This window comes from Amphiura filiformis, chromosome 3 (assembly GCF_039555335.1).
Source record: "Amphiura filiformis chromosome 3, Afil_fr2py, whole genome shotgun sequence".
NCBI lineage: Eukaryota > Metazoa > Echinodermata > Ophiuroidea > Amphilepidida > Amphiuridae > Amphiura > Amphiura filiformis.
In genome coordinates this window covers 70,715,903-70,740,805 of record NC_092630.1, presented here as the reverse complement: position 1 = coordinate 70,740,805, position 24,903 = coordinate 70,715,903, and the positions used below count along the sequence as shown (strand labels likewise).

Here is a 24,903-nt window from a genome sequence, read left to right as displayed (position 1 = left end):
ATGTCAGGTTATATAAAGGGTATATAAAGTGTATAAAATGTTTTCATAATATTCAAAAGCATTTGTTGATAACCTACCGCAGATATTCTAATATAATGTTATTTAAGTGTTGACAATTATTTGGCAAGATATATTTTACAAGGCCGTGTGTCCTGAACTCGCAACCCTTAGCGTTACATGACAAATATTATGAATTTTTACACCAACCGGGTTTCTAATTAGATTATTTCGACAATCATCAACCCTAAACTAGCAAAAGTATACATTTTTGGAAAGCTGAAGGCATAAGTAATTCATATATATACATTTCAACTCATTATACAGGTTGACCTGCAAGTTATACAGGGTGGAATAAAAAAGATTTTGATAAAAAATGGGTCACTCAATGCATTGCTTATTACCAACTTAAAGTAATAAACTGGAAGTAAACAACATTAATTTGGTTAGAGGTTATGGAAAGCCAACTGACTTTGGAAGAAACCGAAATCACAGCTGTTTGGTAATCTCGGAATATAGGGTGTTCCAAAGTATGTTAATTTTTTTTACAATTCAACATATTTTGAACCTAAACATTTTCCCCTAACCCTTACAGAAAAAATATGTCCATATTTAGATTCCTCATCAAATTTCCCTTCAGAAAAAAAATACTTTGACTATGATAGGATAAGTAATTAAACTTTTACAGTAACTTTTAGATTTTGAAGACATCTGTATTACTTACTACAGTGTTTAATATGACAACGGGTAGTTTTGTATAGAAAAGTTTGTATTTTCTAGACTAAACCAATCATAAATGATTAAAAACAATTAGTAGAATTGTTTAGCTGTAAGGCCATGAGTCTTTTAGATGCTAAATAGAGTCCAAATCCAATTTGCAGCCTTTACAGAAGCAGATTACGCACTAAAATACCAATCCCATAGAGTTTGTGTGTACCACATCCCCACCACCACATCCCCACCACCGCCACCCTGTCCATTCTGAATTCTATTAAGCACAGTGTTAGTATTAAAAAAGTTCAAGTATTTCTTTTTACAGGGTTGAAAGTGCATTTTATTTAGCAATAAAATGATACCACAAGCATGACAATAACTTCTTGCTTGACAGAGATATTATCATTTGTTTTGAGTCGACTTTGGCAAAATGTAACGTCGCCACCTTTTTTTAGTGGCGAGCTCAAGACACACAACCACAATAACGTTTTGAAAACATTTTGAAAATATTGTTGTATTGTGTTTTCATACAAAACGTTTTCAAACGTTTTCTTAACATTTATATAACCCGACATTTAATCTGAACCAAAACCCAAAATATACCTGTTTAACACGTTATAAAAATGTTTTGTGTTTGCTGGGTTGGTTCTGCATAGAATAATTATGTATTAGACGTTTCTTAAACTGCTCTTTTATTTATTTAGTTTGATCTCATTATTTTTGGTTACAAATCAAACTGAATGTAGCATCCTTATTCACTGATAGTCACAGCTGATCAATAACTCAAGATTCCCATGACATCTGAATATCAATAATTGATACTATTTTTAGGTGTATCTGCTTCCAATGGTGTTGGTAGCAATGGTGCAACCTACCCAGATGATTATGCAACACAAGAGGTGACGGTTCAGTTCCTGGGTAATCAGGTACAACAGGTTGTCACCTTTGACATCAACAGTGATAACAGCAATGAAGGCGCCGAAACATTTACTATTAGGTTGACCAAAGTGTCTGGATCGGGAGATGTTAACCCCGGGGCTGATGTTGCCACAGTGACCATTCAGGACCAAACAGGTACCATGATTTGTCTGTATTTGTTTGTCACCTTCATCTATGAATAATTGAATATATGAATAAGTGTTCATACATACTCACGATATAACGACGTTTCTGATTGGATTTGCGCCCTTTTTTGCTGGTCATAAATACCGTTTATGACCAGTACGCAGGGCATAAACAAGCTGCGTCACGCAGCGTTGGAACCCAATTATCGCGATCCACGATTTGCTAGTGTTGCGTACACGCGCATGTCACCGCGCCCATCACACGCGGAGCGCAAGAGATGAACGCGTTGACTCCGGGCCGTTGACCTCACGAGCTGCTTCCTGCAGTAGGCCTACTCATTTTCTCCCAATTTTTGAAGGAAATGAAAATTTTATTTAAACTTGTAAACCTTATTATTTTCATTTCTTTTGGATTGCTAACAATGTTCAGAATGTTTGGTATGTATGAACGGGGTTCATTCATATAGGATTTCGGGCATGATCGTTGATTTATGCCCTCGGCTCACGCCTCGGGCATAAACAGCGATCATGCCCTCAATCTTATGAATGAACCCCTAATTCATGGCATGCTAGCGAGCTTATGAGTTTGAGCCCTGACTTCACCATCGTGTTGTTTTAGTTTACGTAAGGTTCCTCTTCTATTGCCTCTCTCCACTCAGGTACAAACTCCCACAACATACACTCAGCAGTAGTCTGGTCCTAATGCTTCGAACACGAGATGACGAGTTGATGTGTCTTGATGCATTTATGGCTACAGATTGCTGGGTATGGCGTATAGGTGATTTATTAGCCCTATTGCGCTTTCTCCTTTTTGGCGAAGTGAAAGGAAAGACAGAAAGAACATGCAGAGAAAGGTTGTTTGCTTCAGTCCGCTTAGGACAAGACCGTGTTAGCAAGCCATGATGCGTGATGCGCGACCAGCGTTTTCATGTGTATATAATAGGTGTGCTATCGCATCACCTGAGATGCTTGTACTTGCAGCCGCTTATTAGTACGAGGGCGATTCGATTTAATTAATGTAGTAGGCCATATTCTAGTGTTTTCAACATAACAATTTTGTATTTTCAGTCACATATTCCGTTCAAGACGCTGTCATTACGCGTGACGAATCTTCCGGAACTCAGCCAATTGTCTTTGTCAGAAGTGGTGACGTTTGTCGAGATCGAGAAGGTGTAATTTGTAAGTAAATTTTGCGCATATACAGCAAATCAAACATGTAGATATTCAATGAATCATGGGTGTGTTTCATTTCAAGTGTATAAGAATATTGTCATAACCAGATTTAAAATAGCGAGTTAGTAATGTTCCGTTACTTCCGTGTTGACATGATGATGGTATGAAAGTAATGATTTAAGGTTTGCTTTTCTTCGTACCTTCATACAGATGTTTCTACTAGAGATGGTACCGCACGTTCCAGTCAGGACTACATTAGTTTTAACAACCGTCGACTGACTTTCCCTGGTAACTCCAACACAGTATCGGTACCACTGACAATCCTGGATGACAATAACGAAGAATTAACTGAGACATTTACAGTGGAAATACAAAACAATAATAACATCATTATTGGAAGTGGAACCACTACTGTGTCTATACAGGATGATGATGGTACGAATTATAACTCCATTCGTTTATCGTAATAATTGTGTGACTTCTAAAAGAATGGACATACAACATAATTTCACTGATGGAGCCTTGTTTTGTTAATTGAATAAGAAAAAATTAGAAAAGCATATTAGAAATGGGCCAAGTAGAAATGGGCCAAGTAGATTTCAGCAGGGACTATCAATTAGTATTCTAACTCTTTTTTACTACCAGTTGATGTACTGATCTGTAATTATTAATGTATCCTCCTATTTTAGGACGTGTGTATTTCCGTGTTTCTGAGTACCAAGCAAATGAAAACCAGGGGAGCGTAACTTTAACAATTAATAGGGTAGGAAACTCTATAGCTCCCACTTCAGTGCGTAAGTATACTTGTCGCAAAATCATGAAAATGTTGGTTTTACTCGATACGTTTCTTGCTTGACAGCAGTCGCCACATTTTTTAATGTGCCGACTGAAATATGCTTTGTGAATTGTTCCATGTTGACAACAGATTGACCCCAGGCCGCTCACGAATCTAAAAAGAGTGGAGTAGATCAAAAATGTGCGGGAATTTTTAAACGAACATTTAATATTTATATAGCAATATTAGGGACCGTTCAACATTTACACCAGAGGGAAGTGAGTGGGACTTTTGGGGGGTCTTCAGATGGGTATTTGAATTTCGAACTAACCCCGTGGGTGGGGAATGTAAAGGGTTTAATTGGAGAAAAGGGGAGATTCTGAAATCTCTCACGTAAATATTGAACGGTCCCTTAGTCCTTCAATTGTTAATTTTGAAGTAAATAGGCGAAAGGGACGAACCATCTTCCTGTACAACCAGTACACACGAAATTGTGAAAAACTCCGCAACCGCAGGTCGTACATGCACATTTTTTTTGGTGATCAATATGACCAGACGGATAATTTGATATGCTAATGAGTGAAATCGGAGCATGTTTAATTTTGGACCCCTGTATTACCCTATGGGGTCGTTTCTGGGGTCATTTTGAGGGCCAGAATCAAAATAATGCTTGCTCGCCACCTTTTTTGGATTCAGCAGGTCCAAATTAGTAACGATACCTGGTAGATCAACTTTTACTAACAAATGCCTTACGAAACCTGAATTATTGAAATTTTATCTAGTCTACTTCACAATGCATCTTAAATGTAAAATTAAGGCCTTCAGTTTCAAAAGGAGTACTCAAAATTAATGTCTTTGTACTTTTTTTTCAGGCATTCAAACGATTAGTAATGGAGGAGAAGCAGTGGCTGGTAGTGACTATACATCTGTTACTAACAGATATATCAAGTTTGAAGCTTCAGAGTCCTCAAAGAGTTTCTCCTTGACTATCTTAGATGATAACATCGCGGAAGCTGACGAGCCTTTTTGCGTGGAAATCATTGACACCACAGATGGTACTGTTTCTGATCCTAGCATAGCTTGTGTTACTATTGTGGACGACGACCAACCATCTGGAGGTATGTATACTCATTATCAAGATGCTTTCATCAGCCTTTTTGAAGTATGGCAGGCACAAAAGGAGAGAGCATACTTTGGTTTGGGTAATCTTTTGTATGCTTCTCAGCTGACAAAAGATTACCCAAATAAAAGTACGCCCTCTACTTTTGTGCCCTCCATATTTCAAAAAGACTGGCGGGCACAAAGGGTGAGGGCATACTTTGGTTTGGGTAATCTTTCGTATGCTCTCAGCTGACAAAAGATTACCCAAATCAAAGTACGCCCTCTCCTTTTGGGCCCGCCATATTCAAAAAGGCTAAATGTTAAGTGTACTAGTACTTCATGTTATAATGGAAACTAATATTTTCTTCTATTTAAGGTTTGTCAACCGGTGCAATCATTGGTATTGCAGCAGGTATTGGAGGTGGCGTCCTCTTGTTGTTGGTAATTGGTGGTTTACTCTGCTTGGCTTCCCTGCGACCACGTAGAGGAGTACCAGTACCTCGTGCTCCTCCGGTTGCTTACAATGGACCCGCAAGCTATCCACCAGACTATGGATACAGACAAGATTATAGAACACCAAGGGTAGGTTACAGGTTTCTGTATTGTTATTTAGAAAGCATGCGATGCGAGTAGTTGAAAACCTAATAAGGAATGCGGTTTTTATGTTTTGTTTTGTTTTTTGGGTCACTCATTTTTTTATCTGTGAGGCAAGCCAGCTTTTGACAAGAATTGACCACCTTCTCGTCTGTCAAGGAGGTTTTGCTGTGGTGTGGTTAAGATGAAGAATTTTATTGATACTATTTTGACGTCTGACGATGTCACACGTGATATTTTTGTGTGGTGGATTTGAAAAAAAAAAATCTGGGTAAAACATAAAATTTACTCAATTCAGTAAGAATAACGCACAAAAAGCGGGCGATTTTACTATCGTATTACGCGCGGGGGCTTTGAGACGAACTATTGAATTAAGATGGCCTTATTATGTCTATGTACGTTGAAATAAACTTGAGTACAATGCATTATGTATAGCAACATAATTAAAAAGACAGGTGTGGTCTTTGCGGGGGTGGGAGTTAAACTCCCAATGGTTTTAGGGGGTTGATGGGCGAGGTTGAGTTAGCTTACCACCACCCCACCCCGCCTCCACCCCTCCCCCAAAAGAGAAAATAGTTTATTATGGACAATTGGTCCGATAAACACAGAATGACGATTTTGGGCTAAAATAATGTAAAGGGCGTAGCAAGCGGGGGGGACAGGGTGGACAATGTCCATGGGCCCCGAGGGTTCAGGGGCCGAGCACAAAAGCGAAAATTATAATAATGATAATGGAGAGCAGAGTCGGATTTACCATTTGGCCAGATGGGTCCAGGTCCAGGGGCCCCAAAATTGCCCTATGCATCTTTCTTTTAACCCCAATAACAGCATATTTTTGGCCCAAATAGGGCAAACTTGTAAAATTGTCTGCGCTTCGCGCGCATTCAAATAGCAAAATTCATGTTGATCTGGAGCTAAAATAGTCTGAGATTGATTTTTTTCACATGCTTTGCACGCAAATGCCCCAGCAAACCCAAAACGTTTTAAAAACGTTTTAAACAAGTTATATTTTGGGTTTAGGTAAAAACGTTTTAATAACATTAAAATGTCGGGTTATATAAAGGTCATGACATCGTTTTAAAACATTTTGTATGAAAACACACTACAACAATATTTTTAAAATATTTTCGAAATGTCATTGTAAACTATTTTTGCAAACATTTTTGGCCAAATATTTTGTCAACACTTAAATAACATTATGTTAAAATATTTGCACCTAGCAAACACAGAAATGTTCTTAAAATGTTTTTTACAAAACGTTTGAATAACATTTAAATGTCGGGTTATATAAAGGTCGTGAAAACATTTTAAAAACGTTATTGTAAATATTTTGGGCAAACGTTTTTTGCAACATATTTTTTCAACCCCAAAATAACATTCTGTTTAGAATGATTTGTACCAAGTTTTCAAAAATGTTTTTGGAATGTTATTAAAACGTTTTTATACCCTTTATATAACCCGACATTTAAATGTTTTCTGTAATACATTTGTGTTTGCTGTTCAGTAAATTACCAACAAATGTTATTTAATGTTATGAAAACGTTTTAAACCATTAATGTACCCTTTATATAACCCGACATTTAAACGTTTTCTGGCAACCTTTTGTGTTTGCTGGGGTCCTAGTAACATCAGAACAAAATATGTTAGTCCCCCTCTATATTATACGTAAACCAAAACTTGGCCACTGACTTGAGTACACATGCCTTCCTCGGCACGTGAAGGCCCAGGGCCCCATAAGGTAAATCCCGCCCATGTTAAGGGCCCGTACTGCTCCTTGTCCGTGGGCCCCTGGTGCTCTTGCTACGCCCCTGGGTAAACCACGGCCAGAATGACGACCATCAGCATGAAAGTTCTCAAAGCTATTTTGCTTATGATAAATAATTAGCAATTAGGACTTTCTCTATAATTTGTAATAACCATTAATCAGTTACTATAAACATGGTGAAAAGTAAAATTAAGTATAATATTGAAGTTATCTACCTCTTCATTTGCTTGTTTTTGTTATTATTTTTCCAGACCTATTACCGCTAAGTAAAGTATGGTAAGTATGGATTTAAAGGCGGCAATTACTTGAAAATTAATTTAACTGAATTTATTAATATAATGTATTAAATGGTAATAATAAAGCTAATCGCAGTGCAGATTTTAATTGTTTGTTAAATGTATTCCATAACTCATTCAAAGGTCTTTATTTTGTAACAAACTGAAGCTTGTCAAGTTTTCCAAATGCAAAAGGAAAGCGAGGTGGTGACCGTTACTCAAATCCACGTCAAATGAAAAGTGCGTAACACGTTTACTGAATAATAGCAGCTTAAAGCCACAGAATGAAACACCGGATATGAAAAGTTGTGGTCTAAAAGTCATTTAGTCCTACTATGATAATATAAAATTGGATTGATTGAGCCCATAATTTATTGGTCGAGCTATGAGTTTTAAAAATATTGGACGAGACGTAGTCGAGTCCAATATTTTAAAACTCATAGCGAGTCCAATAAATATTGGGCGTAAAGCGTCCAATTTTATCATTATTATGTTTTGGATCCAATATTTTCACACACTTGGACTCATCAAAACATAATAATGTAGCGTATTGCAGGGTGAATTGGATGTCCTAGGGGGAATCAAGCATTAATTGTACTATTCATATGTGTGTGGTAATACTTACCGCATAAAAAATAACATTGCGATTTCACATTTATGACACCAACGTGGTACAAAACACACGAGTGGTGTTGAAATATGTTGATATTTACAGCATGTCGCGGTTAATGCAATGCGCCTAATTTTCACAAAGAAAAAGTCCCATTTTGATAGTAAAGTCATGATACATGTACATGATACATGGATGCATCTGTCTCTAATCTACCAAAATATTGGGGGTTTTTTTTGGCAACTATAACTTTTAAGCAGCATGTTAACCTTGATTTTTAGTCAAAATCAAAAGTAGGCAGCGAAATCGGTCACCATTAAATTTTCAATCGCATCGCCCTCTAGTGACCAGATCGGATGTTAGTCTTTGTTCCAGCCTCCTTGTTCTCCTTCGTGACGAATGAGCACAGTCCAGCTTGGAACCGAGTCTAGCAATATTTAACGCCGTTTTGAACTTCGTATAAACGCTCGGTCCATGCATCACGTATGTAACATCGCAATCTCTCTAATTTGTTCGGTACAAACAAGCACTCGTTACTTACTGTTCTTTTGCCCAGGGTTCTTTGTATACCAAACTTACCATGCTTACTGCCAAATTATGCATCTCTTATTTTGCCAGGTCTATGCTGGTACAAAGTCTTTTAAAACAACGTGAAGCACAGGACAATAGAAAATGTTTCAATACTTCTATTACTACTCTTAGCAAAATAAATCCAAGTGGAACCTTTAGCTGACCTGTATGTAGATCCTTTTGGGGTTCTTGCAATTTCCTAGAACCCCGGGCCAAAAACCCGCTTGAGCCCTATCTGTCCTGTAGAGCCCATATACAATGATATAGAACCTATCTTTCTAATACAGTCATGAACAAAGGTTTGGAATATTTTTTTTATTTTTTTATCAAATGCAGTTTTCAATCATATTAGGAATACGTTTATTGTTCTGGAGTAGTGTTCAGTTGAATTTAATTGAAAGATACAAATGTCGTTTGATGTTTACATCACACAATTTGTCAATTAAACAAAGAATTGTCTGAGGAAGTGCAGTACAATGGAAGGATCACACAATTGCAACACTTTTTGGTGGTCTGTTTGTCTCACAAACTGAGATTAAAGACAAGACACTTGCAAACTTTCATGCTTGAGTATTTAGTGTGTCCACCCACAGATATTGCCAGCGCAAGGTCACGTACGCGAAGTAACATGCCCTTGACCAGGTTTACCAAGGTTCCTTGTGGAATATCTTGCCAGCAAGCAATGAGGGCGTGTCTAAGTTCCTGCAGGGTGATTGGTTGGTTGTCTATGTTCCCTAAACTGCGGGATACTTCTGCCAATAAGTTCTCTATAGGGTTTATATCCGGGCTCAAAGCCGACCAGTCCAGGTGTTCTACATTCTCATTTTAAGGAATTCCCTAAAGCGTAGGGCTCTGTGCGCCGTGGTGTTGTCATCATGGATCACGAAATTGCTCCCGAAGTCTTTTCTTGCAAAGGGAGCATCTGCATAACTGTATCAAGAACATGCAGGTATTGGTTCTGGCTCATGTGTCCTTCTAGCACGTAGAGGTGTGAATTCGACCTACTGTGACATGCTCCCCATACTTTGATTCCACCTCCATGTCCCTGGACTCTAGGCAGGATATAATCCTCAAGCAGGGCTTGATCAACCTGTCTTCGGACCTTGAATCGGCCACCTTGTCTGTAGAGGAACCAGGCCTCGTCACAAAAGATCACATTACGCCAGTGGCCTACTATCCTTCTGTCAAAATCCTATGTCTCTGTGACCAAAGCAAGCCCGCATGTCGATGTCTTTGCAGAAGAATCGGCTTTCCTATTGGTCGTCTTGCGCGAATGCACAAACCAGTCTATCATGTCTATTGTTCACAAGTTTCCTGGTAATAGGCGTGGCGTGTTGATGGACCTCAGTCATTCTGTTCGTAGCCAAGATGCAGTCTTCATGCATGCGGCAAAGTCTCAGGAGAGATCGGTCATCCCTGGCGGTTGTCTTTCGGGGCCGACCTGACCTTGGTTTAAGTGTAGTAGATCCGGTCTCTCGTCGTCTCTTCTTCAAAATTTTAGAAACTGCACCTTATGTAATTCCTAAAGCGGAACCAATACCCTTCTGTTTGTAGCCGCAATTACGTAAGTCAATGACGCGGGCGTATAAATCTGCGCTCAACTCCCACCCCATGATCAAAAATATCGTATGCAACAGATAGATGCAATAAAGTGAAGCTGGTTTCTTCACACGGTAATGCAAAAGCCAATGTAACCTTATGAATCATATCGCGAACATAACTGCGAAAAGGATGCCCGATGGTTCATTGGTCAGGCACATGAAGCCATTGTCCTATTATATTACGTATTGTGTGATATGGAATGGTATCTAAGACCTTGCCAGACACCCATGATCCATTTTGCATGGCTGATGGGTCATTGTCGGTAAGAAATCTGCACTTAAAAACAGGGCTGTGCAAAAAAATAAAAATATTCCAAACTTTTGTCCATGACTGTAGTTTGCTGACAGCATGCAAATAAAACATAAGATCAAGTCTACATACTACAGGGTGTCCCAAAAAAAAGAGGCCCCTCATTGCGCCCTCTTTTTCGCCTATTTCTGATAAGTTGATCAAATATATTTTGGTATGTAAAGAAACCTTTATTTGTTAGCTTTAATAAACCAAAACAATTATTTCAATCGGCTCACAACTTTTGAAGATATGCCCTTTTAAAGACAAGTACCCGTTTTTCACTCTGTCCACGGATAGCAAACAAAGTGGTTGGGATGGGTCATGCTGTGGAGTGGCCTGCAAGATCACCAGACCTTACACCACTTGATTTCTTCATTTGTGGCAAAATCCAAGATCTTTGCAAACGTATTGCTGCTATATTCGGCGCACAAGGTTGGTACGCAACGCAATTGATGCAATGAGGACTAGGGCTGAAACCTGTATTCGTCAAGGAGGCAACAAGGTAGAGGGCAGAGCAGCACAATAAACTTACTTCAAAAGAACCAAAGACAAACTAAACAGCCCTTTTTACGGCTACCTTTTATTCCAAAAGAGAAATGACTTCTGTTGTCAATAAAAAGAAAGCAAGAAACAAAGTAAGAAAGTAAGAAACATAATAAAACAAAAAGGCATAAATTAATGACACTTAACAAAATCCATAACCCATAAGCCCACCGGTAAAGCCCATTCCCTAAAATAAAGTTGTTATTAATAAAGTTATCATCGATGAATGTTTTATATTCATGCATGGTATATGCACTTTTCAATCTTCGAAGTAGCCAAACCTCCTCCGTGGACAGAGTGAAAAACGGATACATTTCTTTAAAAGGGCATATCTTCAAAAGTTATGAGCCGATTGAAATAATTGTTTCATTTTATTAAAGCTAACGGGTAAAGGCTTCTTTACATACCAAAATATACTTGATGAACTTTTCTGAAATAGGAGAAAAGGAGCGCGCAATGAGGGGCCTCTTTTTTTTTGGGACACCCTGTACATACTGATTTATGTTATCATTACTTAACTAGGCCAATGCTGGACCCCGTGATTGAGCCAATTCATGTTTGCACACCGAGACATTTAAGACCGAAATTTACTGAACTTCATTATATAACCAAAATTACTTCTGGTATTTGTGCAATTTTTCGCGCGCATGTTTCATGAATGGGGGGGCATTATAATATATCCTTGGCCCCGTCCGCCACAACCCCTAGCTACACCACTGTAAAAAGCCAATGATAATGATGCTAGTCAATATAGAAAGAAAATAAAGAATCAGATTTGAAGATATACTAAGGAACACCAAAACAATCATGTGAACAATTTTACTGACAGCTTTTGGGTCAACATGGCCAAGAGAAAGGAAATTTTAATCCAATCTCAACTGCCACTGAAAGTAAATGTTGAATGATTTGGATTTTGGGGTGGAACAAACCATGCGCGTATTTTGGGGGGCTTTGGGGCGCCAGCCCCGGGGTCAAAGTAGGGGCGGCAAAAACGAAGGGGCGGCGGAAGAAGAAGGGGCAGCAAAAACAGGGGCGGCAAAAAGAAAAGGGGCGGCAACACTAATTAGCAAAGAAAATAGGCGCTAAAATCCTTTTTTTTTTTTTTTTTTTTTTGCTCTTCACTTTTTCAAACGACCGTGAAAAAAATTGGGTCAACCTTTTCGGGCTGTTAAGGAAGGGGCGGCAAAATTGGTTCTTCTTCAGTCCCCCGGGCTTGGGGCGGCCACGGTACGCCACTGCAAACATTCCTTTTTTTAACCTAAATCTTTGAATGATTGTTATGCTGTGTTTCACCTCCACAGGTAGATTTGGGAGAGCTACAACTTACAAAGGTTGAATCAACAGCAGCAGCATAGTAAGACGTGTAATGGCCGCTGCAGGCTTTTTAGTGGATGCATAATATTCGATGTAACAATGATGTCTTCTTTTTTAATCTATTCCTATTCTATTACCAGTAATGTTTAACTTCTAACGACTGATGACGTAAAATCTGTAATATATTTTCACCAGACATTCTACATAACATATTATAGATTTTGCGTCATTAAATATTCGTTGAACTTAAGGGGGTACTACACCCCTGTGGTAAATTTGTGACTATTTTTGCATTTTTCTCAAAAAATAATAACACACTGGTAACAAAATTTATGTATATTATTGGGGCAAGGAATCCAATTGCTACACTGAAATTTCAGTAACCCAAGACAAGCGGTTCAGTGTATATGATAGTAAATGAGGTACATCCTAACGGTACCTTATTTCTTATCATAAATAACGAACCGCTTGTCTTAGGTCACTGAAATTCCACTGTAGTAATTGGATTCCTTGTCCCTATAATATACATAACTTTTGTTACCACTGTGTTATTAGTTTTTGAGAAAAATGCAAAAATAGACATAACATTATTAAGGGGTGTAGTACCCCCTTAATCTTTACTGGAAATAGAATGGGAATAGATTAAATAACGAAGACACGCTACACATAATATTCTACTTGGATAATAGCGGCCCTTATAGTGGCTAGGACAGGCAAATGATTATGTCAGCAAAAAGGTTGTGATCGAGTTTGTTTGTTTTTACACTCTTGCTGTAAATTTCGTCGCGGGTTGTTCAAGTTGACCATATGTGTACAAGATTACGTAAACCAGCACTATATTACGTGTACCGAGTGAGTAGCAACATTGGCACAACGGCAACGAGACCTTCAGATCATAAAATATGATTTTATGTGACAAACCCAAGATGATGTGGTCTATGATGTGGTCTATGATGTGATTGTGTATATATTTTCCAGGTGTTGGGATTCAAAGTATTAAACTAAAATGATAGGACATAGTGAGAGGTTTATATGGTTTATAAGATGTAAATATTATTATTAAGTATAGATAATTTTTTTCCTGGACGGAATGACGGTGTTCATTGTAGGTGTTGCATATTTTGCATAGCATAAGTAGACGATAAGGCGCGTGAAAGTCGATTCCGAGTTTATCGTCCCCCGCCCGCGTCACTTTTTGGAAACCAAAAATACCCGCGTCAAATTTTCATAAATGCCAAAATAATTCATTATTTTCAAAGTATCAGCGTTTTCACCAGTTTTAGCAATATATTTTTGTTTGTAAAACATATATTCATAACTTGGAAGCAAAACCAGGCTATTTTCCAACTTTTCTAGTCCTTACCCATATAAAAAACATGTTTATAAATCACATGTATGAGTTTGGCTTTAAATCAACACGCATTTTAGGTCAATAATGAAATCTGATGAAATAATGAAAAATGAAAAATGAAAAAGTCACCTCACCAACCTGAAAAAAAAAAAGTGACGATAAACTCGGAATTGACTTTCATGAGCCTAATAATTTATTCAAGCGGAGTTTGGGGGGATTTATCGTATTTTTATTGGTTTCCAGCATATTTAATTTAGCAGCTACATAATTATGTGTGGGGTTAATAAGTCAATTCATGATAAAACAAAGGAAAATAAGGATTTTTCTAAATCCGAGTGAAACTCATCATAATAAGGTAAATAATAGAATAGAATAGTAGCTTGGTAAAACGGGCTTGTCGCGTAAAAAGGTAAAACGTCTTAGTTCCGATGGCATCCGTTGCGTAGGCGTAGCAGCTGCAATCCATGCCAAAAATAATGTTTACACTTACTCTGTCACCGTCCCTTTGTAAATATTAAATATATGCCTACCCTTAGGCTAAAAAAAGGGTTTTTTTCTCAGGAGACCGAGCGCGGAGCTTTTAAGACTTGCATTTCTTTCTTCTATTTTCCTATTTTCTCCTGACCCTTGCTTGCCTGAGACAAACCTTTTTTTCTTTTGCTAAGGTTATTATAAAACGTAATACTCCAGATATATAATGACAAAAAAAAATTGTACTGAAAAAAAGCTTCATGTAGTCAATTGAACAAAATGAAGCAAGAGATATCACGACATGGTATGAAACTGTATGTCACATCCGTATAAATATACAAGCTGTTCATGGTTTTTCAAATTGTACACGCTTTACCATAGGGAAAAGGCCGTTGTACTCATTTTAATTGATACCCTAACGCTTAATTGATCAAATTGGAAGAAATTGTCTTTTTTATATATTTGAATAAGATATCGTCAGTACTGGTAAACGGAGAGGTTGAATTGAGGTTAGAGAATCAAAATCAAATTTTATAACAAAAATTTACACCAGGAGTTTAAATGCTTTTTAACCAAAAATAATGTTTTCGTTGTTTTTTTTTATAATATTCTTAAAAATGAAATCTATTCCCAAAATAAATAATTTTACTGGACATGCTGGATGATGTTAAAAAAAACAATATTTGTCATGTTTGTTGGTATTGTTGGTTTTTTTGTCCTTACTATGACTTGTTTTTCATTCATTCTACAAAGAATATAATTTTCACAAATAATTTTAGGATTCATATATGTTAGTGTTTCCGTTTAACCGCGGGAGTAGCGAGATGCCTTTCCAAAACGTGTCTTTAAAGTCATAATGTACGATCTTTTAATATGAATTTTTTCAAACCTAATTTTTGGTACAATTTGTAATGTTTACACATGACCCAACTTGTACCTAAATGGAATCAGCCAGCAGAGCAATTTTCACATAAAGTCATATATGGCTATTATCTGCTAATTGAGAACATGTCCAAATGATTATGATAGGGTTCGAACTTCCTAGTTACTAGGACTACCATACATCTTCAAACGGCCAAAATAGCCAGGGGTTTCTTTCACTTCACCTTGTTAGTTTAAAATGGTACAGAAACCCTTCCCAGCAGTTATTACTAATATTATTTCAGCATTTTGCATAAAGAATAACAAAATTAAAACTTACAATCGTACATTGAAATCGTACATTATGGCTTAAGTAAAGTAGCTTCATATTTGAATTGAGATTGACATGTTGACCTAAGAAGTATATTGTATATATTTGTAAAACTTAGAAAACAGTACTTTCCTGTAACATATCTATTTTCATGCATATTTGTATTTTTATAAATGGTATTTTTGATATAATTGTTTATTCAAACTGTTTCTGGAAAAGTATACAGATAAGAAAGGTGTTTAAGCACAATTGGGTAGTTTCAAATACTTGAGCTGTGTGACCAGTGTTGCATTTATAGCAAACAAATATTGCACAGAATGATATTACCCTTTACTTAAGTAACATGGGTACTTGATTTGAAACGTTAGGCCCAGAGTGTAAAAGTCTGATTCATTTAACCAGCAACACATAAAGTTGCTATCTGCAATGTACATATAAGGGTACTGCGGTTATGTATGTTATAGCAATATATTTTAGATAAAACTTTTATTTTTTTATTGGGTATGTAAATATAACCATTTTCTGGGGAACCCTGTCATGTAAATATTTATCGGTAAAGGGGCATGAGGGAAAAAAAAGTATTGTCATAGACAGTCACAGATTGGCTTAACCGAACAATTAATACATTTTGATATTATGGATACGCTACTTGCAATACAAGACCACTATTGGTATAAATACAAAAACACTCCAGTAAAGGTGGTGCTGGTCCTTTATCATGTTTATGTTCATATCATTTTCAACTTCCAAGTGATGTCACTTGAGGTGGTCGCATTTAGAACTTAGGTCTAAAGTACCGCAACAAGGCGATTCTTATTAGGAGCCTCCTAAAGACAATTATATAAAAATGCTCCACAAATTGTCTCGAGATATAGTCGATCATGTTCCATCGATTAATTTTTTTGTAGTAATTGTTTTATTATATTAAATAAAGGTTGTAGTTTTATAAAATTGTTAATGGTCGTACCAAACACATAATCAAAAAAAGGAACTACCGCTTCCCCTAAATGCCCAAATTAATTTTTTGCGCATTTATGACACCTCATTTGTTGCAACGGTCCCAATATTGATGTCGCAAAGTACAGCCCAGATTTCTTAAACATGATAAAAGGAAATGCGTTTGTCTCTCATTGGATTATTCTCTTTGTTTTTGACTTTGGAGGCGATCAAATCATGTGATAAACAATAAATATTGCCAATATTTAGTCCCATATTGAATATAAGAAGTAAATGTCACTGGTTACATCTGTTGGTAACACCTGCCAATCAGGAAACTTTGAATCTAACTTTACCACTAAAGGCAACTTACAATGGTAGGCCATTGTCATGATTGTAGGACCTTTGGTACGAAAAAGTATTGAAATCTTCATGTTTTCACATTTAGTGAATTTAGTGAAATCTGCACTGATATGAATAATGACAATTCTTATTGATTATCACATGTTTTGATTCCCTCCAAATGTATGAAACAAAAAGAATAACTTAATGAAGAAAATGAAGTCCCTGGAACGTGTTTATTAATTGATTTCGAAAAAGCATTTGATTAATTTAATCCTAACTCTGATAGCGAAGTGATGTTTTTGATGAGAATTTCCCCGTCTGCATACATGCATGACATTATATTATATTATATTATATTATATTATATTATATTATATTATATTATATTATATTATATTATAGAGCGATTAATCCCCTGGTTCATATCTTCTAAAATGAAAACATTTAAATATCGGGTTATATGAAGGGTATATAAAACCTTTTAATAACATTCAAAAATATTAATTTGAAAACTTGCTGCAAAACATCGTTACACGTTATTTAAGTGTTGACAAAATATTTTACGAAGATGTTTGGCAAACAATATTTTCCAACATTTTGTCATTTTGAACACATTGTAGTAGGATTTTTCTTATAGAACGTTTTCAAAACATTTTTATGTATTTTATTTCATATCAATCCGACATTTAAATGTTATTAAAAACACGTATATTATAACATGTTTGTAACACGTTTATAACGTTTTTAAAACATTAATGCGTTTGCTGGGTATGAACAAAATGAATTCGTATACCGTAATATTTTGCACGGATCGCGTTTTGACTTTTAGTTTTAGTTCTGTATAATGTCTACCAATAATAATAAAACTGTCTTTGACAATACACGAAAAAAAGAGATGTTTCTTTCATGCGTTTTACTGTATTCTGTAAGTATATTTAAAATAATGCCAGATAATCTAGGGATTTTTTCTGGTTGTTAGGAAGCCTCTATACGAAGCTCATTTCCATTGGAGTCATTTTCAGTATAGATTCTAAAATGTACAAAACGCCTCGCGTTATCGTGACCGGAACTGGCTGCGAAGTCTTTTGTCATGTCTACTCGTCATCCCCTAAATTCGAATTACTGTATATGTTCACGTATCCGCCTTCAACTCATTTACATACTTTTGGATACCAGATTACCAGGATCGTATTCTGATTCATTGAACCTTCTGTATAATTAGCATACTTTTGGATACCTCCATATTTAGTACTCTTTTATTGATTATTAATACCTCTACGTTGTTTATATAGTGACGTCATTAGAGCTGGTCACTTCGTCATGACGAACATCTTCACTTTTCTTTCCATTACTGATATAGTGTGAAATACCATATAGCTGATGTGTTAGTCCAATATGATACAGGGTGTCCCAAAAAAAAGAGGCCCCTCATTGCGCCCTCTTTTCTCTTATTTGAAAAAAGTTGATCAAGTATATGCTGGTATGTAAAGAAGCCTTTACCCGTTAGCTTTAATAAACCGAAACAAGTATTTCATTTTTGAAGATATGCCCTTTTAAAGAAATGTATCCGTTTTTCACTCTGTCCACGGAGGAGGTTTGGCTACTTTAAAGATTGAAAAGTGCATATACCATGCATGAATATAAAACATTCCTCGATGATAACTTTATAAAATAACAACTTTATTTTAGGAAATGGGCTTTACCGGTGGGCTTATGGGTTATGGATTTTGTAAAGTGTCATTAATTTGGGCGAAAGTTGATGTGGGATGGGACTTCTTTTGCTATACTTGCAATTACTTATGTTTTTCTCGGTTATTTTATGCCTTTTTGTTACAAGCCGACGACGGATGTCGGCTTGTTCTGTCTCTTCTCAATTCTTTCTTACAAGCCGACGACGGATGTCGGCTTGTTCTGTCTCTTCTTAATTCTTCTTCTTAAGTTAGGCGTGCAGCCTAACTTATTTTTTTCTTGCTGTTTGTTTCTTTCTTTCTTTCTTTCTTTCTCACAATTGACTACTAGTGCTACATCCGTGATCGGATGTAGACCAAACGCATAGCCAAGCCGTATTGGGTAAGTGGCTACAAAAGTCTTAAAATGTTTTAATATCGGAGGTCATCCAGGGGGTCACAGGGGTCAAAAATGGTCATTTTTGCCTCATATGTGCCACACCCCCCATTATAATTAGGGGCAAAACATGGAGACATCTAGTCTAGTGTTTTGATAAACAAGAGATAACCACAGGCAATGGTTCTGCTGTCTGTGCTTCAAAACGTGTAAAATTTCGTCTGGATTCGTCTATTGCGAGGTGGTGAGTGCCGTGCATTCTCTAAATTCAGTACATTTCCATCGTCAACCGTGTGGAAAATGTCATACGGCCGGGCGGTTTCACAAGTTGCCGGCTCTATCATACCAGTCGCTGCCTGGCTATTGCAGCTGCAATCCATACATCAAAACGTGTAAATTTTGGCTATTCCAACTGCAATCCATACACCCTTCATGCAAGACATGACTGGAATCGGTCACACAGGGAGTGAATATTACAAACGGAGTCACCCATTGAGGTAGGCCCATTCGAAATTCACACGCCCTGTGTGGGAGATTAAGATAATGTCTTCCGGAGAGGTTGTATGAATTTCAACTGGAACAGCCCATGGGGTGTATGAAACCCCAAGTGGGCGATTCACACGAAACAAACTGAGGTATGTTCAGATGCCAATTTTGTTACATATCTTGAGTGTAACTTGTGATGTGATGCCTGTATGCTAGATATAAACAGCTACATCATTTCCACTGATGGCTATAGGGTGTGTGGGGGTGTGTGTGTGGGGGTGTGTGTGTGGGGGTGATATCTTGGCTAAAACTGCATCACGCCTTCCCATGATGCATTTATGAAAATCAATAATCCCACTATATAGTTTCTACAGATGACGCAATAATGGGGTGAGGGGTAAGTAAAATGTTGAAATATGACCGCATTAAACCACAAAGGTCATGTGAGGTCAAAGGTCAGGTCAAATTTAAAGTTGCTCCGATTGGGCTGTAACACGGGGAAAATGATCCCTGACACTTGGGGAGTATAAAACCGCAAAGGTCATGTGAGGTCAAAGGTCAGGTCAAATTACAAGTTGCTCCGATTGGGCTGTAACTCGGGGGAAATGATCCCTGACACTTAGGGAGTATAAAACCGCAAAGGTCAAGTGAGGTCAAAGGTCAGGTCAAATTTGAAGTTGCTCCAATTAGGCTGTAACTCGGGGAAAATGATCCCTGACACTTAGGGAGTATAAAACCGCAAAGGTCAAGTGAGGTCAAAGGTCAGGTCAAATTTAAAGTTGCTCCGATTGGGCTGTAACTCGGGGAAAATGATCCCTGACACTTGGGAAGTATGAAACCGCAAAGGTCATGCGAGGTCAAAGGTCAGGTCAAATTACAAGTTGCTCCGATTGGGCTGTAACTCGGGGAAAATGATCCCTGACACTTAGGGAGTATAAAACCGCAAAGGTCAAGTGAGGTCAAAGGTCAGGTCAAATTTGAAATTGCTCCAATTAGGCTGTAAGTCGGGGAAAATGGTCCGACACTTTGGGAGTATGAAACCACAAAGGTCGAGGTCAAAGGTCAGGTCAAATTTAAAGTTGCTCCAATTGGGCTGTAAGTCGGGGAAATGATCCCTGACACTTTGGGAGTATAAAACCACAAAGGTCATGTGAGGTCAAAGGTCAGGTCAAATTTGAAGTTGCTCCAATGAGGCTGTAAGTCGGAGAAAATGATCCCTGACACTTTGGGAGTATAAAACCACAAAGGTCAAGTGAGGTCAAAGGTCAGGTCAATTTTGAAGTTGCTCCAATTAGGCTGTAAGTCGGGGAAAATGATCCCTGACACTTTGAGAGTATAAAACCACAAAGGTCAAGTGAGGTCAAAGGTCAGGTCAAATTTGAAGTTGCTCCAATTAGGCTGTAAGTCGGGGAAAATGATCCCTGACACTTTGGGAGTATAAAACCACAAAGGTCATGTGAGGTCAAAGGTCAGGTCAAATTACAAGTTGCTCCGATTGGGCTGTAACTGGGGAAATGATCCCTGACACTTGGGGGAGTATAAAACCACAAAGGTCAAGTGAGGTCAAAGGTCAGGTCAAATTTGAAGTTGCTCCAATTAGGCTGTAAGTCGGGGAAAATGATCCCTGACACTTGGGGAGTATAAAACCACAAAGGTCATGTGAGGTCAAAGGTCAGGTCAAATTTAAAGTTGCTCCAATTGGGCTGTAAGTCGGGGGAAATGATCCCTGACACTTGGGGAGTATAAAACCACAACGGTCATGTGAGGTCAAAGGTCAGGGCAAATTTGAAGTTGGTCCAATTGGGCTGTAAGTCGGGGGAAATGATCCCTGACACTTGGGAAGTATTAAACCACAAAGGTCATCCGAGGTCAAAGGTCAGGTAAAATTTAAAGTTGCTCTGATTGGGCTGCAACGCGGGGACAATGATCCCTGACACTTGGGGAGTATGAAACCGCAAAGGTCATGTGAGGTCAAAGGTCAGGTCAAATTTGAAGTTGGTCCAATTGGGCTGTAAGTCGGGGGAAATGATCCCCGACACTTGGGAAGTATTAAACCGCAAAGGTCATCCGAGGTCAAAGGTCAGGTAAAATTTAAAGTTGCTCTGATTGGGTTGCAATTCGGGGAAAATAATCCCTGACACTTGAGAAGTATGAAACTGGAAAGGTCATCCAAGTTCAAAGGTCAGGTCAAATTTAAAGTTGCTCCGATCAGGCTGCAACTTGCGGCAAATGATCCCTAACACTTGGGGAGTGTAAAACTGAAAAGGTCATCCAAGGTCAAATTTAACGTTGCTCAGAATATGAAACCGAAAAGGTCAACCAAGACAAAGGTCGGGTCAAATTTAACGTTGCACATATTGCTGCGTGATGATGTCATCACAGTCATACGCCTAACTTACCTCGTGCCCTTGCAAAGGGCACAGTTGCTCTAGTTTCTTACAAGCCGACGACGGATGTCGGCTTGTTCTGTCTCTTCTCAATTCTTCTTCTTTCTTCTTTCTTCTTTCTTCTTTCTTCTTCTGGCAACCAATCAACTGCATCTAGCTTCGCAAAGGATTGACAGATTTCAACCAAAGTTGACCCAAATGACCACTGGGCTAGGCCAAACCTTCCATTTGACTTTGACCTCGCTGTGACCTTTTTTAGCTGAATAACTTCAAGAATTTTTATCTCAAGAACTGAACATGTTAGAATTTTTTAATTAAAATTGGAACAATACATTTTGTCGGTGTACATAAGGTTTTTTTTACCTTGAGGTCAAAGGTCATTAAAAGGGTCAAAAGGTCAATCAAAAATTTTCAAAAATCAAAATCCATGTATAAGTTCCGATTAAGCTGAAATTCACCAGGAATATTTCTTATGACATCCTAAGCACAGTGCAAGAGCAGTTGACCCCATCCGTAACCCAGGGGTCAAGTTATAGGGGTCAAATTGCGGCTTGTATTCAGCGTCTGTTGACTCTAGTTCTTTCTTTCTTCTGGCAACCAATCAACTGCATCTAGCTTCGCAAAGGATTGACAGATTTCAACCAAAGTTGACCCAAATGACCACTGGGCTAGGCTAAACCTTCCATTTGACTTTGACCTCGCTGTGACCTTTGACCTAGCTATAATGGTCAAAAATGTGATTTCACAAAAAATGCTACTCCTTCCACAAATTTCATGCAATGATCATGTGACTCATGCATATGAATCAACATGTGGCAGTGCTTAAAACTTCCTAAAAAGAATTGAGGTCAAAGGTCATTAAGGGGGTCATTTCCGGTCTGAAAGCTAAAAATATTCAAAAAATCACTGTCTTTACAAAATATATAGCAGAGAGTCGCCATTAGCACACATGCATTGCTACTAGCCAGGGTCTTTAGGATGCCTACAGGTTTGGGGTCAAAGGTCATTAAGGGGTTACTTCCGGTCAAAAACCAAAATGTTCAAAAAAATTTTATCTCAAAATGTAAACAGACCAGAATAATATAACCAACATACATGAATTAGTGTTCCCTGATGTATGCATGGTATTTTTATTTTGTGGGTCAAAGGTCATTAAGGGGTCACTTCCTGTTTTTAGCTGAATAATTTCAAGAATTTTATCTCAACAACTGAACATGTTAGAATTTTTTAATTAAAATTGGAACAATGCATTTTGTCGGTGTATATCATGTTTTTTTTACATTGTGGTCAAAGGTCATTAAAGGGGTCAAAAGGTCAATCAAAAATTTTCAAAAATCAAAATCCATGTATAAGTTCCGATTAAGCTGAAATTCACCAGGAATATTTCTTATGACATCCTAAGCACAGTGCAAGAGCAGTTGACCCCATCCGTAACCCAGGGGTCAAGTTATAGGGTCAAATTGCGGCTTGTATTCAGCGTCTGTTGACTCTAGTTACAAGCCGACGACGGATGTCGGCTTGTTCTGTCTCTTCTCAATTCTTTCTTACAAGCCGACGACGGATGTCGGCTTGTTCTGTCTCTTCTCAATTCTTTCTTACCTAGCCGGGACACCGGCTAGGTCTTGTGATGCTATCGGATCTTTCTTTCTTCTTCTGGCAACAAAGCGTGACATTTTGCGTGACTTGCCACGTTTCGCCCTAGCTCTCTTATGCTTTGACAGATTTCAACCATACTTGAGCCAAATGACCACTGGATTAGGCCAAACCTTACATTTGACTTTAACCTGACTGTGACCTTTGACCTTGACCTTATGGTCAAAAATGTTGATTTCACAAAAAATGCTTCTCTTTCCGCAAATTACATGCAATGATCATGTGACTCATGCATATGAATCAACATGTGGCAGTGCTTAAAACTTATTTAAAAAAATTGAGGTCAAATGTCATTAAGGGGTCATTTCCGGTAAAAGTCTGAAAATTTGTAAAAAATAATCAAAAAATCACTGTCTTTACAAATTATATAGCAGAGAGTCGCCATTAGCACACATGCATCGCTACTAGCCAGGGTCTTTAGGATGCCTACAGTTCTGGGGTCGAAGGTCATTAAGGGGTTACTTCTGGTCAAAAACCAAAATTATCAAAAATGTTCAAAACATTTTTATCTCAAAATGTAAACAGACCAGAGTGACATAAACTTCATATATGCATTAGTGTTACCCAATGTATGCACGGTATTTTTATTTTTTTTGTCAAAGGTCATTTAGACGTCATTTCCGGTTTTAAGCTAAATAATTTCAAGAATTTTTATCTCCATAACTAAGCATAGTAGATTTTTTTAATTTAAACTGTAACAATGCATTTTCGCGGTGTATATGAGGTTTTTTTTATATTGGGGTCAAAGGTCATTAAGGAGGTCAAAACGTCAAATTTGCAAAAAAATGTTTAAAATTACGGAACAGTAGCTGTATCTCAGCCTATGGAAGACGGATAAAGCCCCTACATGCTACAGTGAAGCACCATTAATGGTGTGAGATGTCCGTAATAGCCGGTCAAAGGTCAAACTTTAAGTTAAGACTGGCACTTCCGGCCCCGGCTAGGTCCAGATCTGTAACCAGATCTAGTTACCTAGCCGGGACACCGGCTAGGTCTTGTGATGCTATCGGATCTTTCTTTCTTCTTCTGGCAACAAATTCAAAATGCTTCTTCTCCTACATGTTACATCCTACAATGACGTCATTTGCACATATGCATCGGCTATATCCAGTGTCTATAGGATGTTCACAAATTTGGGGTCAAAGGTCATTAAGGGGTCATTTCCGGTATAAAACCAAATATCTTCAAAATGCTTCTTCTCCTACATGTTACATCCTACAATGACGTCACTTGCACATATGCATTGGCTATATCCAGTGCCTATAAATTATTCACAGAATTTGGGTCAAAGGTCATTAAGGGGTCATTTCCGGTCTGAAAGCTAATAATATTCAAAAAATCACTGTTTTTACAAATTACATAGCAGAGTGTTGTCATTAGCACACATGCATTGCTACCAACCAGGGTCTTTGGGGTGTCTACAGTTTTGGGGTCAAAGGTCATTAAGGGTCGCTTCCGGTCAAAAACCAAAAATCATCAAATATGTTAATTTTTTTTTATCTCAAAACGTAACCAGACCAGAGTTGCATTAACTTCATATATGCATTAGTGTTACCTGATGTGTGCACGGTATTTTGATTTTTTTGGTCAAAGGTCATTTAGACATCATTTCCGGTTTTAAGCTAAATAA

General features: G+C 37.7%; 1 protein-coding gene across 2 annotated transcripts in view; it reads left to right on the top strand.

Annotated features, from left to right (window-relative positions):
• The window catches only part of LOC140149054 (uncharacterized), a 131,893-nt gene extending 119,137 nt beyond the window's left edge, over window positions 1-12,756 (top strand). The window contains exons 20-27 of one of the 2 annotated variants that reach the window (XM_072171209.1): window positions 1,543-1,785; window positions 2,844-2,954; window positions 3,159-3,383; window positions 3,638-3,742; window positions 4,596-4,841; window positions 5,201-5,406; window positions 7,435-7,459; window positions 12,380-12,756. In XM_072171209.1, the coding sequence (XP_072027310.1) occupies window positions 1,543-1,785; window positions 2,844-2,954; window positions 3,159-3,383; window positions 3,638-3,742; window positions 4,596-4,841; window positions 5,201-5,406; window positions 7,435-7,449 (1,151 nt within the window). In that variant the 3' untranslated portion in view covers window positions 7,450-7,459; window positions 12,380-12,756. Of the gene's footprint in view, window positions 1-1,542; window positions 1,786-2,843; window positions 2,955-3,158; window positions 3,384-3,637; window positions 3,743-4,595; window positions 4,842-5,200; window positions 5,407-7,434; window positions 7,460-12,375 lie in introns of both variants that reach the window. The other variant, XM_072171208.1, reaches the window with a different exon arrangement.
• The last annotated feature ends 12,147 nt before the right edge of the window (window positions 12,757-24,903 follow it).